Here is a 17755-nt window from a genome sequence, read left to right as displayed (position 1 = left end):
ATGAGGAAAGATTAAAATAATTAAATGTATTTAGTGTTAAAGGTTTTTTTCCACGAATAATATTCTACAGTTTTCAAACCAGCACATGGATCTGAATACTTTTGTATTTGCATGTAATTAAAAATTTTGTATGGCCACTGAGTTATTCAATAAAATGTATCTGTATAGCACTACCTGCTGTTTGTTCTTTTTCTTATTTCTTTGTCCAGCTTACCGAGAAGGCTGCACATGCTCAGTTTCATTCTTCAACTGTCTCCTGAGCTGTGATAGAGAGAAAGCTGTAGCAGAATGGACACACCCCCTTAGCTGCAGCAGAAAAGACACTCCACTTGAGCTGCCAGCTTGATATAAATCTAGCAGAGCAATGAATGGGGAGATCTCTGTACCCATGTGAGTTACAGGGCTGGTTCTAGGTTTTCTAGAAAAAGATTGTCATGTATTATATGATGTGCAGTGCAACAGAGCCTGTATGTTTGTGAACAGCTCAGACCCTTGACAGTACAATAACTCACCTTATCCTATAGTTAGTGCTAAAATCTGTCTTTCTACCAAGTAATTCAATCTACCTAACTAAATATATCTACTCCATCCCTAGCACTGTCCCTGCAGGACCCTAAACTCACTGTGGTGTGTAACTACAGTAATTGCTGTGTATTGACAGACATATCCTATCACACCAGTGGCTGAGCTGAAAATGGCGTCTCTGCTTGGCACTAGAGTTGAGCGGACACCTGGATGTTCGGGTTCGGCCGAACTTCGGAAAAAAGTTCGAGTTCGGGACCCGAACTTGACCCGAACCCTATTGAAGTCAATGGGGACCTGAACTTTTGAGCACTAAAATGGCTGTAAAAATGTCATGGAAAGGGCTAGAGGGCTGCAAATGTAGTCAAAATGTGGTTAAGAGCATGGCAAGTGCTCTGCAAACAAATGTGGATAGGGAAATGACTTAAAATAACATGAAATACGTAAAAATAAAAAATAATAATCTTCATCTAGGAGGACCAGGTCCATATGGAGTATGAGGTTGAGGAGGCGGTGGATGTGGTGGTGTAGGTGGAAGCGGCGGAGGAGGAGGAGGTAGCCTACGCTGCTTTTTGGTTTTAAATTTTATTTTTAAAATTAGGGTACACCCCAAAACATTGGGAAATATAACCTGTGATAACCCCCTCCAGTCATGCTAAACACACGTTCAGACAATACACTGACTGCAGGGCAGGCCAGCACCTCCAAGGGGTAAAGGGCAAGCTCAGGCCATGTGCCCAATTTGGAGACCCAGAAGTTGCAGGGGCTGACCCCTGTCAGTCAGTTCGTGTAGGCCTGTGCAAACTTAGTGCCCCACCATGTTGCACGTCCCCGTGATGTTCACGATCCAATTTGATATCTGCTCTATCAACTTTCGATGTTCTTTTATGCGCCTATGATGGTGATCACGGGTCGTAGGGAATCAGGGTTCCAGAGAGGGAGCGTGCGAAAGAGATACCACATCCAAGGTAGGATTCATTTTTTCACACTTAAAATTATAGAGTTGAAATATGGGAGAAATTATTAAAGCGTAAAAGTGTGACAATTTTTCAAAGTTTAAGCATTGAATGAAAGGATGCGGCGCGCAATAATTACTGAATAATATATTAAATTGTATTCACTGACACCTATGCATAGCAGGTGTTTATTCACATCTAAAATTGTATAATGTCAACCCAAGAATGTAACAGAAAAATTATTTACATTTATTTAGCTGTCAACTAGGTAGAGGAGGGGTATATTACACCCAAAAATGGGTGAATTTCACCAAAAAATGTAACTGACAAATTATATATTTTTTTTCCGATTTACTAGGTATAGGAGTGGTACATCACACCCAAAAATTGGTGAATTTCACCAGAATATATAACTGACAATTTTTTTTGTTTAACCTGTCTACTAGGTATAGCAGTGGTACTATACACCCAAAATTTTTGTTAATTTCACCATAAAATGTAACTGACAATTTTTTTTTAACCGGTCTACTAGGTATAGCAGTGGTACTATACACACCAAAATTCGTGAATTTCACCCTAAAATGTAAATGACAATTTTTTATTTTTTTTTACCGGTCTACTAGGTATACTATACACACCAAAATTGGTGAATTTCACCAGAAAATGTAAATGAGATTTTTTTATTTTTTTTTTAACAGGCCTACTAGGTATAGCAATGGTACTATACACCCAAAAATTGGTGAATTTCACCAGAAAATGTTAATGACAATATTTAATTTTTTATTAATGTTAATGGAACGCTGTATGGTTTTTGGAAGGCAGATTTTGCTAAACTGGTTTTAGATGCCATGTCCCATTTAAAGCCCCCCTGATGCACCCATACAGTAGAAACTCCCAAAAAGTGACCCTATTTTGGAAAATAGGGGATAAGGTGCCAGTTTTATTGGTACTATTTTGGGGTACATATGATTTTTAATTGCTCTATATCAGGGCTGGCCAACCTGCGGCTCTCCAGCTGTTGCAAAACTACAACTCCCAGCATGCCCAGACAGCCTACAACTATCAGCCTACAGCAGGGCATGGTGGGAATTGTAGTTTTACAACAGCTGGAGAGCCGCAGGTTAGCCAACCCTGCTCTATATTAAGTTTTTTGTGAGGCAAGGTAACTAAAAAATGGCACAGTTTTTTTTTTTACAAGATTCATCTGACAGGGTAGATCATGTGCTATTTTTATAGAGCAGGTTGTTACGGACGCAATGATATCAAATATGTCTACTTTCCTTGTTTCAGTTTTACATAATAAAGCAATTTTGAAAAAGAAATTATGTTTTTGTGTGTCCATTTTCTGAACGCCATATGTTTTTTATTTTTCTGCCGATCGTCTTGTGCAGGGGCTCGTTTTTTGCAGAAAGAGTTGAGGTTTTTATTGGTACCATTTTTGGGTACATAGGATTTTTTGATCATTCATTATTACACTTTATGGGGCAAGGTGACCAAAAAATTGGCTGTTTTGGAACAGTTTTTATTTACTTATCATGTGACAGTTTTATAGAGCAGATCGTTATGGACGTGGCAATACCTAATATGTATACTTTTTCTTATTTATTTAAGATTTACACAATAATAGCATTTCTGAAACCAAAAAAATGATGTTTTAGTGTCTCCATAGTCTGAGAGCCATAGCTTTTTTATTTTTTTTTATTTTTTGCGCGATTGTCTTAAATAAGGTATCATTTTTTGCGGGATGGGGTAACGGTTTGATTTGTACTATTTTGGGGGTCATAAGCCTTTTTGATCGCTTGACTTTTTGTGATGTAAGGTGACAAAAATGGCTTTTTTTTACACAGTTTTTTTTTATGCTGTTTATTGGACGGGGTCTATCATGTGATATATTTATAGAAACGGTTGTTACGGACACGGTGATACCTAATATGTGTATTTAAGCATTTTATTTTTTTAATTTTACATTTTTATTTATTTATTTATTTTTACTTTTATTATTTTCACTTTTTTTTTTAATCAAGTCCCTCTTGGATCTTGAAGATCCAGTGGGGCTGATGGCTGTACTATACTTTGCAATGCTCTTGCATTGCAAAGTATAATACAATCAGATGCCCCGTAGGTGGCAACAGTGGATGCTTTTGCAAAGCGTTCGGTTGCCATGGCAACCATAGGGCGCTGCAATCGCAGCGCGGCAGCCCCGATGGTGAAGAGAGGGAGCCCCCTCCCTCTATTAACCCCATGGATGCCGCTGCCGCAGCATCTATGGGGTTACAGCAGAGTGTCAGCAAAGAATGGCTGTATTTCAAATGCCTGAATCAAACCCCTGTATGTAGAGGTTGTATCTCACACGGCCTGAACCAGTGTAGGCCTGAAGTAAATATTTCTTTGCCCAAAATGGCTGTATTTCAAATGGCTGTATTTCAAATGCCTGATTCAAACCCCTGTATGTAGAGGGAGTATCTCACACGGTCTGAACCAGTGTAGGCTGGAAGTAAATATATCTTTGCACAAAATGGCTGCATTTCAAATGCCTGATTCAAACCCCTGTATGTAGAGGGAGTATCTCACACGGTCTGAACCAGTGTAGGCCTGAAGTAAATATATCTTTGCACAAAATGGCTGTATTTCAAATGGCTGTATTTCAAATCCCTGAATTAAACCCCTGTATGTAGAGGGAGTATCTCACACAGTCTTAACCAATGTAGGCCTGAAGTAAATATATCTTTGCTCAAAATGTCTGTATTTCAAATGGCTGTATCTCAAATGCCTGAATCAAACCCCTGTATGTAGAGGGAGAACCTTAGATGGTCTGAACCAGTGTAGGCCTGAAGGAAATATATCTTTGCCCAAAATGGCTGTATTTCAAATGGCTGTATTTCAAATCCCTGAATCAAACCCCTGTATGTAGAGGGTGTATCTCACAGGGTCTGAACCAGTGTAGGCCTGAAGTAAATATTTATTTGCACACAATGGCTGTATTTCAAATGGATGTATTTCAAATGCCTGATTCAAAACCCTGTATGTAGAGGGAATATCTCACACGGTCTGAACCAGTGTAGGCCTGAAATAAATATATCTTTGCACAAAATGGCTGTATTTCAAATGGCTGTATTTCAAATGCCTGATTCAAACCCCTGTATGTAGAGGGAGTATCTCACACGGCCTGAACCAGTGTAGGCTTGAAGTAAATATATATTTGCACAAAATGGCTGTATTTCAAATTACTGTATTTCAAATCCCTGAATCAAACCCCTGTATGTAGAGGGGGGATCTCATACGGTCTGAACCAGTGTACAGTCGTGGCCAAAAGTTTTGAGAATTACATAAATATTAGAGTTTGAAAAGTTGCTGCTTAAGTTTTTATAATAGCAATTTGCATATACTCCAGAATGTTATGAAGAGTGATCAGATGAATTGCATAGTCCTTCTTTGCCATGAAAATTAACTTAATCCCATAAAAACCTTTCCATTGCATTTCATTGCTGTCATTAAAGGACCTGCTGAGATCATTTCAGTAACCGTCTTGTTAACTTAGGTGAGAATGTTGACGAGCACAAGGCTGGGGATCATTATGTCAGGCTGATTAGGTTAAAATGGCAGACTTGACATGTTAAAAGGAGGGTGATGCTTGAAATCATTGTTCTTCCATTGTTAACCATGGTGACCTGCAAAGAAACGCGTGCAGCCATCATTGCGTTGCATAAAAATGGCTTCACAGGCAAGGATATTGTGGCTACTAAGATTGCACCTCAATCAACAATTTATAGGATCATCAAGAACTTCAAGGAAAGAGGTTCAATTCTTGTTAAGAAGGCTTCAGGGCGTCCAAGAAAGTCCAGCAAGCGCCAGGATCGTCTCCTAAAGAGGATTGAGCTGCGGGATCGGAGTGCCACCAGTGCAGAGCTTGCTCAGGAATGGCAGCAGGCAGGTGTGAGCGCATCTGCATGCACAGTGAGGCGAAGACTTTTGGAAGATGGCCTGGTGTCAAGAAGGGCAGCAAAGAAGCCACTTCTCTCCAAAAAAAAACATCAGGGACAGATTGATCTTCTGCAGAAAGTATGGTGAATTGACTTCTGAGGACTGGGGCATATTCATATTCTCCGATGAAACCTCTTTCCAATTGTTTGGGGAATCTGGAAAAAGGCTTGTCCGGAGAAGAAAAGGTGAGTGCTACCATCAGTCCTGTGTCATGCCAACAGTAAAGCATCCTGAGACCATTCATGTGTGGGGTTGCTTCTCATCCAAGGGAATGGGCTCACTCACAATTTTGACCAAAAACACAGCCATGAATAAAGAATGGTACCAAAACACCCTCCAACAGCAACTTCTTCCAACAAGCCAACAACAGTTTGGTGAAGAATAATGCATTTTCCAGCATGATGGAGCACCGTTCCATAAGGCAAAAGTGATAACTAAGTGGCTCGGGGACCAAAACGTTGACATTTTGGGTCCATGGCCTGGAAACTCCCCAGATCTTAATCCCATTGAGAACTTGTGGTCAATCCTCAAGAGGCAGGTGGACAAACAAAAACCCACTAATTCTGACAAACTCCAAGAAGTGATTATGAAAGAATGGGTTGCTATCAGTCAGGAATTGGCCCAGAAGTTGATTGAGAGCATGCCCAGTCGAATTGCAGAGGTCCTGAAAAAGAAGGGCCAACACTGCAAATACTGACTCTTTGCATAAATGTCATGTAATTGTCGATAAAAGCCTTTGAAACGTATGAAGTGCGTGAAATTATATTTTACTACATCACAGAAACAACTGAAACAAAGATCTAAAAGCAGTTTAGCAGCAAACTTTGTTAAAACGAATATTTGTGTCATTCTCAAAACTTTTGGCCACGACTGTAGGCCTGAAGTAAATATTTCTTTGCCCAAAATGGCTGTATTTCAAATGGCTGTATTTTAAATCCCTGAATCAAACCCCTGTATGTAGAGGGAGTATCTCACACGGTCTGAACCAGTGTAGGCCTGAAAGTAAATATATCTTTGCACAAAATGGCTGTATTTTAAATGGCTGTATTTCAAATGCCTGATTCAAAACCCTGTATGTAGAGGGAGTATCTCACAAGGTCTGAACCAGTGTAGGCCTGAAGTAAATATATCTTTGCCCAAAATGGCTATTTCAAATGGCTGTATTTCAAATGCCTTCTTCAAACCCCTTTATGTAGAGGAAGTATCTCACACGGTCTGAACCAGTGTAGGCCTGAAGTAAATATATCTTTGCACAAAATGGCTGTATTTCAAATGACTGTATTTTAAATGCCTGATTCAAACCCCTGTATGTAGAGGGGGTATCTGACATGGCCTGAACCAGTGTAGGCCTGAATTCAATATTGGTGCACCAAATGGTGGTATTTAAAATCTCTGAATGTAACCCAAATGTATTAAGGGTGTATCTCAGAATGACATCTGCATCAAAGGCTGCCAACTAAATTTTTTGTGCCCAAACGAGTGTTTGTTTAACAACTGAATTTGACAGCAGTATATAAGCCTGTAATTTCACACGTGCTGATGCTGCAAGGCCTGAAAATAGTGTTTTTTGTCAAAAAAGTGTGTTTACCAAACCCCAGAAAATGATGGGTGTATTTCTAGCTTAAATTGACTAATCAAGATATTGTAGATTGCCAAAAAAGTGTTTTTTTTGGTAACAGAATATGAAAGCTGTATATATTAAACTTGAATTTAACACTTGCAGAACAGGAAAATAGTGTTTTTTGAAAAAAAAAAATGTGTGTTTTTCAAACCCCAGAAAATGATGGGTGTATTTCTAGCCTAAATTGCACAGTGACTAATCAAGATGTTGTAGATTGCCAAAAAAGTGTTTTTTTGGTAACAGAATATAAAAGCTGTATATAATAAACTTGACTTTAACACTTGCAGATCTGGAAAATACTGTTTTTTGAGAAAAAAAAGTGTGTTTTTCAAACCACAGAAAATTATGGGTTTATTTCTAGCTTAAATCGCACACTGACTAATACAGATGTTGTAGATTGCCCAAAAAAGTATTTTTTTGGTAACAGAATATGAAAGCTGTGTATATTAAACTTGAATTTAACACTTGCTGATCTGGAAAATACTTTTTTTTTTTTTAAATAGTGTGGTTTTTAAAACCCCAGAAAATCATGGGTGTATTTCTACCTTAAATTGCACACTGAATAATCCAGATGTTGTAGTTTCCCCAAAAAATTGTGATTTGCAATGTCCTAAAAGCTCAGATGCAGTGCTGGTGCACTGAGCTTACATAAAATGGCCGCCGCCGCCCACCTAACAGAATTATAAAAGTTATATAAAAGTTTTTTTTGGTCAATGGCCTCAGGGCATGGTAAAACGATTGTGTCCTGCACACACACAACTATTTCTCTGTAGATCGCTGAGTTAGATTCTCTCCTATTCTCTCTCTGAAATCACAAGTCCAGCAGCATCCTCTCCCTACACTTGTAACAGCAGAGTGACGTGCAGCGCTACGTGACTCAAGCTTATATAGAGCCTGGGTCACATGCTGCTCTGGCCAATCACAGCCATGCCATTAGTAGGCATGGCTGTGATGGCTTCTAAGGTCAGACAGTTAACCGCTTGTTGATTGGCTGCTGTGCAACCTTTCAAAAAGCGCCAAGAAAGCGCCGAACACCGAACTTTTACGAAAAAGTTCGGGTTCAAAAAATTCAAAAGTTCGGTACAATCCCGAATTTTACATTTCGGGTTCGCTCAACCCTACTTGGCACCTTACATAGTGCCTAATAGACAAGTTAATATTGTCAATCGTGGTTGGCAGTGAGACTGACTGCAAGGCATTATGGGCAAGCCCACCAGCCAGAACCCTGACTAGGGTCATGTGATCCTCCATCTTCATCTTCCCTCACTACTGTACTGAATTTGATATGTGAAATGGCAAGCACCATTTTGCTTCATTCACCTGAATAGAATGATAAAAATGTATTCATTTAGAAGTAGAATTTTACGCAAATTGTTTTTTATATATATTGAGTTTAAGAAAGACCCCTTTCAGGTGGAATATTCCATTTAAGTGTACACACAGAAAAGATGCCCCAGAATTTTGTTTAACAGGAACAGTTCCAATCCTGACAGTCCCTCTGCATAATCAATGATGCCGATAAGACTTCTAAAAAGATCTATGCACAGTTTTGTAGTTTATGGTAAGCACTTACCCAGGATTTCACCATCTTTTTCATTCATGCTGATGTTGTGCAAAATCAACTTATCAATTTCGAAAAGCTTGTGTAACCCATCTAACAAAATTCCTATAACAGAAAAATTCATATGTATATATCAGTTAAAGCTAACTGTATTTGGTTCATGAGCTGATATTTGGGCTTAAAGGCTATTTATACCTTTGAGGGCAATTCTTTTTATTATTGCATTGTACTTATTTTGAGATAAAAATCTTTTTTTCAATTTGTCTTTATTAAAAATATGGGATCCTTCTTTGTGTACTGTACATAGCTGAGATGCTGTAGTAGCAGCCTATGGATTTTCTGTCTTTTCCGTCATTTGGGGGCTCCTTATCTCTGCTCTCTGACATTATAAACACTCATTATAGCTCAGTTTTTATCTTGCTGATAAGAATGTGGCTTAAAAAGTTTTTATGACCTCTTACTAGTTTAGAGATAAGGTTTATTAGATGACCTACACAAAGTGAAAGGGAACGTACCAGTCAAACAGTTAGAAAAACAATGTTTTGTGATTGAATGGCTCAATATTTTTAATGAAGGGCAATTAAAAATATGATTTTTAGCCAAAAATGAGTGAAATGCAATCATAAACAAAAATTGCCTCAGAAGGTGTACATAGCCTTTAAGTGAAAATGTTTGTAATAAACATTGCTCTGCTTTAGAAGATTTATGAATGGCATGAATTAGTAAAGTCCTGCTTACAATAGGCAATTTTTCTATGACTTCGTTTCTGAATGAAGTTAATGAAAATTAACTCGTATAAATGTAGATCATGAAAGCTGTTGCAAGGAAATAATGATACTCCTTGTCTGTTGGGGAGGAAACTGGAAATGACCATTAAACAGCTATTGCTCAAAGTTTTAAACCAAAGATTGATTTGATTATTTTTGTTTAGTTTCTTATACGTTTCTTATCACTGCTTTTTCTACTGATCCATGGAACAAACTGAAAGAATGGTTACACTTAAAAAATTTACCTTGTCCATTTGCTTTATCCATGTTGGAGATACTTAATGTTTTTATGTTTGTCATTTCTGCAATCCGTGCTTCATCATCAATGCTGACTGGAGTGTTATTGATAATGAGCTCTCTCATTCTTTTGCAATTGTCCACAACACGTGTAAGATTCCCAGTAATTCCAGGACTAGAGCTAATATTAAGCCTCAGATGTTCAGCACAGCAGCATATTTTTCCAAGAAACTTTATGTCAGATTTAGCCAAATAATCAAATTTCTTTATTGTAACCTCTAATGTCTGCAGCACTTGAGTCCAATCATAAAATAAGTTGACAACTTTTTTAGAAATGTACGTCTGTGTTTCAAGTTCATTTAGATCTCCAGGGCATTTACTGTTTTCGTCTCGTACCAGTGTTTTTTTTTTGCCAAAAAGGTCTAACTTGACCAGTTGCAGAGCACTAAGACAACCTGGTAAGTGCTCAAAAAACTCAACATGATGAGAACCTATATTATGCATGCTAATGTGCAATATTTTACCAGAAAAGATGGGTTTAAATTCTTCATTCATCTCCTTCTTAGTTGCACTTTCATAGAAAAGGTTAATTCCAAACTCCACAAAGTCAGAGCTGGTTTCATTCTTTTTTTCTTTACACAACTGTTTAATATGACATATCACTTTCTGAGTGGCAGTTTTGGATGATCCACATGTGTATAATAGTAGATTTTTGTACTTGTTGGTAACATCATACATGGTTTGTAATTTGTTGAGGTAACATTGTCCTTTCTTTAAATGATCAGTCTTGTCTGATGATAATAGTTGAGATAATCTTCTTCCAGCTGTGTACTCCTGAAATGACGTATGAAAAAATCTATAACCAGGTTTCGCTTTTTGAGCTCCATATTTATTTAGCAGCCCTATTTTAAGCAAGATATCCTCTTTAATGTTGTTTAAGTGCTCTTTTCGGAATTCATACTTGTGGTCAAAAAGCCCATTGAGAGCTAAGTCTCCACAAAAGTGGATATTCTCTTCTATGATATGTTCCTCTACGTCTTTATTTTTGCTGTGGCCCCTGTCAATCATCAGATTGTATAATGTACAAAACAGAGCAGTTTGAGTGTTCATTTGAAAATCAGTTTCCCCCATCCTAAGAGTGCATGCTATGACTACAAACAATGGTGTTTTCATTAGATTTTTCATGAAATCAGAAGCATCCAACTGATCTAACAAATCGGTAGCTTCTTCTTCATGTAAGACATTCGTAATTAAGGTTTTGGCACTTTCAATTGTGAAGTCACTTGTTTCAACAATCAGAGCTCCATATCCTCTTACTTGTCCTATTGACTCAGTCCTTGTAGTTACAATAACTTTGCAATTGAATTTATAGTTTTGCTTAATAAGCTCATCTATTTCTCTGCAACTCTCTGAACTGAATTCATCATAACCATCCAGTAAAAACAATACTTTTTCTCCAAGTTTGCGTAGTTTTTGCAAAAACGTTTCTTTGCTCCAGTTATATGTAACTGGAAAAACTTGGTCACAGAGTGTTTCATAAAGACCTGTACTTGTGCCACGCAAACTGATAAAAAAGACAAGCTTATAGCCTTGTAAATGTTGGCAAATTTCAGATGCCCAAAGAGCAGCAATTTTTTTCAGCATTGTAGTTTTACCCTTACCAGCTTCTCCTTCAATAATACATGGACTTGGGATATTCCATAACACATCCTCAAATTTTATTTTCTCCTTCCTGTGATTGTATATGTCTTTTTTCCATAAAAAAGGATCTGTAAAAGTAGTTTCCAGCTTAAAAATGATGTCAATGTCTGTTTCTTCACCCAATGGTTTAAAGTTTTGAAAGTATGGAGACTGATAGAACCGCTTTAAAAATGCTTCCAATTCATCAATATCCTCTTCCGTTATGCTTGACATAGCATCTAAAATACAAATAACATATATTAATGATAATTGTAATAGTACCTTGTGTATGAAGTCTTCATTTTTTGTGTCTTCATCTTATGTATTGTGTGTGTGCATACGATAACCATTACTTAGTCCATACACTTGTGTTTTCAGCTCACCTGGTCAGTAGATACTCGGTGTGACCAGAACTGCATAGGTAGGTCCTTATAACATCAAAAAGAAAAAATGGTTCCAGCACTACAATGCAGTTGCGTAGAGTCTTCCTCTTTATTTAACATAACAATAAACCATATAGGAACAGATCCTTACACCATGTGGTAGTTGACTGTCGTAAGGACAGTTTGTCCGAAACGCATCAACGACCGCATGGTGTTAAGGATCTGTTCCTATATGGTTTATTGTTACGTTAAAGGGTTTCTGTCACCCCATTAAAGCGTTTTTTTTTTTTCTTTACTAATAATCCCTATAGTGCGATCTCATGATACATAAGCAAATTAATCATTTTGGTTCAGTAGAATTTGCTAAAAATCGATTTTTAAAATATGGCAGCCGCATCCTCCGATGGTAATGACGCCCCCTCGGCATGCTGATTGGCAGGGCCAGTGAAGGGAATCGTTCTCTGCTGGCGCTGTTAGAATTTGAAATCTCGCGCCTGCGCCGTACCTGTCTTCAATCGGCGCAGGCGCACTGAGAGGCGGCCGCTCGCTCGACCGCTCCATCCTCAATGCGCCTGCGTCGATGACGTCATCAAGTACACCCGGAAGAGAAGACGCCGGAATCGCTGGAAGGAGGCGAAGAGTCTGGTGACGTCGCTGGATGCTCGAATCAGGTAAGTATGTACATAATAAGCATGCTGCCACAAAAACCACCAACGAAATGGGAATAAATAATTTTATAAAAATGACAGTTATTAACACTATACCACCAACGATTATTAATAATAAATCTCTTCCGGGTGTACTTGATGACGTCATCGACGCAGGCGCATTGAGGATGGAGCGGTCGAGAGAGCGGCCGCCTCTCAGTGCGCCTGCGCCGATTGAAGACAGGTACGGCGCAGGCGCGAGATTTCAAATTCTAACAGCGCCAGCAGAGAACGATTCCCTTTTTCTGGCCCTGTCAATCAGCATGCCGAGGGGGCGTCATTACCATCGGAGGATGCGGCTGCTACCAGCAAGTAGCCGCCCTACTTGCTGGTAGCAAGGTAATTAGCATATTTTAAAAATCGATTTTTAGCAAATTCTACTGAACCAAAATGATTAATTTGCTTATGTATCATGAGATCGCACTATAGGGATTATTAGTAAAGAAAAAAAAAAAAACGGTTTAATGGGGTGACAGAAACCCTTTAAATAAAGAGGATGACTCAACGCAACTGCATTGTAGTGCTGGAACCTTTTCTTCTTTTTAATAAACATTACTCTATAATTTAGCATCCATGTTACTACCTACTTTCTTAAATTCCAAAATTTGGTATAGTCTATGAGTTTGCTGGCAGTGATAACCTGTCGACCCAGTGATGTACTCCCTCTCTTTCTGGAGCCAATAATAGATTTTATTTACAATTACAATTTTATTGTAAGACTGCCATTATAGCAGATTATTGCCACATAACATTAAAGGGCTTCTGTCACCCCACTAAACAATTTTTTTTTTTTTTTGTGTACTTATAATCCCTATCCTGCGATATTGCTATACCTTATGTTATTAATAATTTTTGTTCAGTAGATTTTGCAAAAAACTTACTTTTATGATATGCTAATTACCTTTCTACCAGCAAGTAGGGCGTCTACTTGCTGGTAGCAGCCGCAGAAAACCGCCCCCTCCTTCTGTTGATTGACAGGGCCAGCCGCGATCTCCTCCTCCGGCCGGCCCTGTCAGCATTTCAAAAATTGCGCGCCTGTGTTGATTCGGCGCAGGCGCTCTGAGATAAGGAGGCTCGCCTCCTCAGCACTCCCTCAGTGCGCCTGCGCCGATGACGTCATCGGCGCAGGCACACTGAGGGAGTGCTGAGGAGGCGATCCTCCTTATCTCAGAGCGCCTGCGCCGAATCAACACAGGCGCGCAATTTTTGAAATGCTGACAGGGCCGGCCGGAGGAGGAGATCGCGGCTGGCCCTGTCAATCAACAGAAGGAGGGGGCGGTTTTCTGCGGCTGCTACCAGCAAGTAGACGCCCTACTTGCTGGTAGAAAGGTAATTAGCATATCATAAAAGTAAGTTTTTTGCTAAATCTACTGAACGAAAATGATGAATAACATAAGGTATAGCAATATCACAGGATAGGGATTATAAGTACACAAAAAAAAAAATATCAGTTTAGTGGGGTAACAGAAGCCCTTTAACTTCTTACAGACACAGCAATTTTTCACCTTCCTGACAGGGACATATTTAGCAAATTTGACATGTGTCACTTTAAGTCGTAATAACTTTTAAATATTTCACTTATACAAGCCACTGACAGTTAGTGGTAAATTTGAGTCAATATGTTTTATTTATAAAAAAACTAAACAATAATTTACTGAAAATTTGAAAACATACTGTAGCTATTTTTTAAATTTGAATTTCTCTGCTTTTTAGACAGACAGTGATAAAATAATAATAAAACCATAAAATAGTTTTTAATTAATATTCACCATATGTCTACTTTATGTTGGCATAATTTTCTAAATATGTTATTTTTTTAGGATATTAGAAGGCTTAGAATGATAGAAGCCATTTTTAACATTTTTAAGAAAATTTCCAAAACCCACTTTTACATATTCAGTTCTGAAGTCAGTTCTGAAGTCACTATGAAAGGCCTTACATAATAGAAATCAACCAGAAGTGACCCCATTTTAGAAACTACACCCCTCAAATTATTCTAAACTTATTTTACAAACTTTGTTAACCCATTAGGTGTTCCACAATAACTAAAGGAAAACTTAAGTGAAATTTCAAAATGTCACCTTTTTTTTGCAGATTTTCCATTATAATAGATTTTTTCAGTAACAGAGCAAGGGTTAACAGGCAAACATACCTAAATATTGATTACTCTAATTCTGCAGTTTTCAGAAACACCCCATATGTGGACATAAAGTGCTGTATGGGCAAATAGCATGGCTGAGAAGGGAAGGAGCGCCATATGGTTTTTGGAGGGCATATTTGCTACGCCTTGAGATACCCTACAATGGAAACCCCCCCCCCCAAAAAAAAAAAGACCCCCATTCTGGAAACTACACCCCTCAAAGAGTTTATTGAAGGGTGTAGAGCTTTCAATATAGCAATACTTCATTTGTGCTCATATGTGGTCATAAAGTGATGTTAAGTGCACAGTGGGGCTCAGAAGGGAAGATAGACTGAGGGGCACCTAGATGTTCTTAATAGTTGGAGAAAGCACTGGGAATAGAATGGAATGAAGAAACCGTGTCAAATCCTCATCTGAGCATGTGAGCCCAGGGGAATATAACATTCTATAAAAGTAAAAAAAACAACACAGAATTGAGCAGAAAGGGATCATAAACTAATAAATGAGATTGGTTTCAATTAGAAACAATAGGAGAAGGAGTATTCTCTTCGTAAGATAAGCCAGGAGAAGACCGTTTTTATTAGAGGTGGGACCACAAATCCGTTGAATCCACGAATCCTCGAATTTTGCTGGATTCGTGGGATTCGTGGACTCGAATCCCGATGTAATTTATGAAATTCGAATCCGACGAATCCCGCCACGACGTCACGTCCCCGCGCCTCCCGAGATGCCTGCTATTTCCCTACCCATGAACTTTCCCTAGTAAAACCCTAAGCAAACACCGCTTAACAGCAGCCTAAGGAGCGCACTCACCTCGGGCTCCGGGCGGCCGCCTCTGCCGTGCCCGGGCAGTGGGTGACACTCTCTGGACTTGTTTGCATAGCTCTCCTGCCAAGTTTTTTTTCTCCACCCACAAAAGAGGGAGGAGGAGGAGGTTCAGACAAACTGACGCGGTTTGACCCTCTTCAGCCGCCGTCCTTGAGGTTGTTGGTTCTCTGGCGGCTTCCGTAGTCTTATCTGCTGGTGCCTTATCTGCTGGCTCCTGCACTGCAGAGATGTGTTTGTGATCTCCGGAGTAAGTTGTGTGCACAGCTCTGTGTTCTTCTATGTTTCTCATTGCACTCACTGAACTGTTTTACGTCTCATAGCAAGTCCGTAGTTCAGCCTTTTGAAACTACAGCACCGAGCATGCTGTCAGGAGAGGGTTGGAGTAGTAGCAGTGACTTCTTGTAAGTTGTGTTGCGCTGGTCTGCTGCTGACTATTGATATGTGAGTGGCAGGCTGAAGATGGGGGTCATAGTACCAATGCACTTCCCAATGATCTTGTCACTTTTCTGTAGACACAAGAGGTCCCTCTCTTATGAGACATGCAGAGAGTGCAGTCTAACTGTGACTGCACACACCTGAAGCTGTCCTATAGACCAAGCCTGTGGTCCTCATTACAGGCAGTTATTGGGAATTTTGGGAAGTAACTGCCTGCTCCTCCGAGGAGGTGAGAGCTGCATTTACATGTAGTGATCCTTTCCTCCTTCCCAGGATAAGTAAGATCAGCTGGACAGCCAGGCAACTGGTATTGTTTAGAAAACATGTCAGCCTCCAAATCCCCCTCACTTCAGGTGCTTTAAAGGACAACTGAAGTGAGAGGTATATGGATGCTGCCACGTTTTTCCTTTTTGAAACAATACCAGTTGCCTGGCAGCCCTTCTTGCCTATTTGTCACCAGTAGTGTATGAATCACACCAGAAACAAGCATGCAGGTAATCTTATCTGATTTGACAAAATGTCTGATAATAAACACCTGATCTGCTGCATGCTTGTTCAGGGCCTATGGCTAATGTTTTCGAGGTAGAGGATTAGCTGGACAGCCAGGCAACTGTTTTTGCTCAAGTAATAGCAGTCTCCATATACCTCTCATTTCAGTTATCCTTAAGGTTACTTTCTGTCTGTGTTGACGAATACTTTGTTAAAAAAGTAAGGACTATATTTTTTCATATTAAAAGAATATTGAGTTTGGATCACTTTGTTTCTTACACCGTTCACACAATTCTTATGTACAGGATTCGAGATTCGAAAGATTCGATATATTTAAGTACCTTTTCGGATTCGGATAAAAAAAAAATTGGATTTGTCCCACCTCTAGTTTTTATCTTCCTGATCAAAAGCTTGCTGTTGGGTATTGAGAAGTTTCTTTCTAGTAAAATCAGTCAACGAGTTATATTCCTGCCAAACCTGTTTCAGGGAAGAGTAATGTATTGATGTGGATCGAGTTAAATATAGGGATTCAGCCTCTGAGAGATATTTCCATGGAAACCTGGCCGCCCAGAGCAATTTTTGATATTCTGAAATCATCAAGATGTCAGAAGCTCTGCTGAAGGCTTTAAAAGCTTCCCACATCATAGATTCAGAAGCAGTCACTGCACTTGTTTTCCACTACATATCAGCCTCCTGTTCATCACAGCTTTGAACCTGAACCTGGGCTAGCCACGGGGAGCTTAGTCTCCAGGGAAAATGGCCCCCTATAGGGATGAAATTAAGCACAAAATGGAGTGGAGAGTGATCCAAAATGCCCCTGGGGAAATAAGCCACATCTAGGACTAAAGTGAGACAATCTGTCAAACCAAAAGTCCATTTTACTGAAAGTATGATGAGTTAGAGCGTGACAGCATCTCAGTCAGTACATAAGTAGATGCCCACGTAGCTAAAGGAGTAGCAGGAGAACCCACATCCACAAGTACAATCACAGATCAGATCAATAAACAAATCTCCACACATAATAAGGGCGGGCTCTATCTCAGTTAAGGTCCTATTGCACCTAGAGATAATTATTAAGAACATCATCTGGCAGTGTAATATTGCAGCCGATTACTTGATGACCTAGTTCATCAGGTAATCAGAGTTTTTCAACAAGTTTAAAAATAATAATTTGCCAGCGGCAGATGGTGCCATGTAATCAGCACTCTGAGTATGGGGACGAGCTATGCATTAGCGATCGCTCATCCCCATGCTGTGGAGGAGATCGCTTCATGTAATAGCTGTCTCCTCTGCTAGTGAGCAGGCAACTGTCAGGAAGGAATGCTTCCCTGCAGAATCTTAGTTTGACCATGATGTCATGTAAAACCTGTAAATTAGCAGGAGGAGGTACATTATTTAGGGTCAGTAACCTAGTATGAAACATACCTTTTAAAATAATGTACCGACCT

At 39.2% G+C, this 17755-nt stretch overlaps 1 protein-coding gene across 1 annotated transcript in view; it reads right to left on the bottom strand.

Moving 5' to 3' along the window:
- The window catches only part of NLRC4 (NLR family CARD domain containing 4), a 98315-nt gene that overhangs the window by 58084 nt on the left and 22476 nt on the right, over positions 1–17755 (bottom strand). The window contains exons 4-5 of the mRNA XM_040429609.1: positions 9654–11564; positions 8654–8746 (exon numbers count right to left, since the gene is read on the bottom strand). Coding sequence (XP_040285543.1) covers positions 8654–8746; positions 9654–11564 — 2004 coding nt within the window. The remainder of the gene's footprint in view (positions 1–8653; positions 8747–9653; positions 11565–17755) is intronic.

This window comes from Bufo bufo, chromosome 4, assembly GCF_905171765.1.
Source record: "Bufo bufo chromosome 4, aBufBuf1.1, whole genome shotgun sequence".
NCBI classification, from domain to species: Eukaryota; Metazoa; Chordata; class Amphibia; order Anura; family Bufonidae; genus Bufo; species Bufo bufo.
Note: the sequence above shows the minus strand (reverse complement) of the source record. Positions and strands in the feature narration are given on the sequence as shown.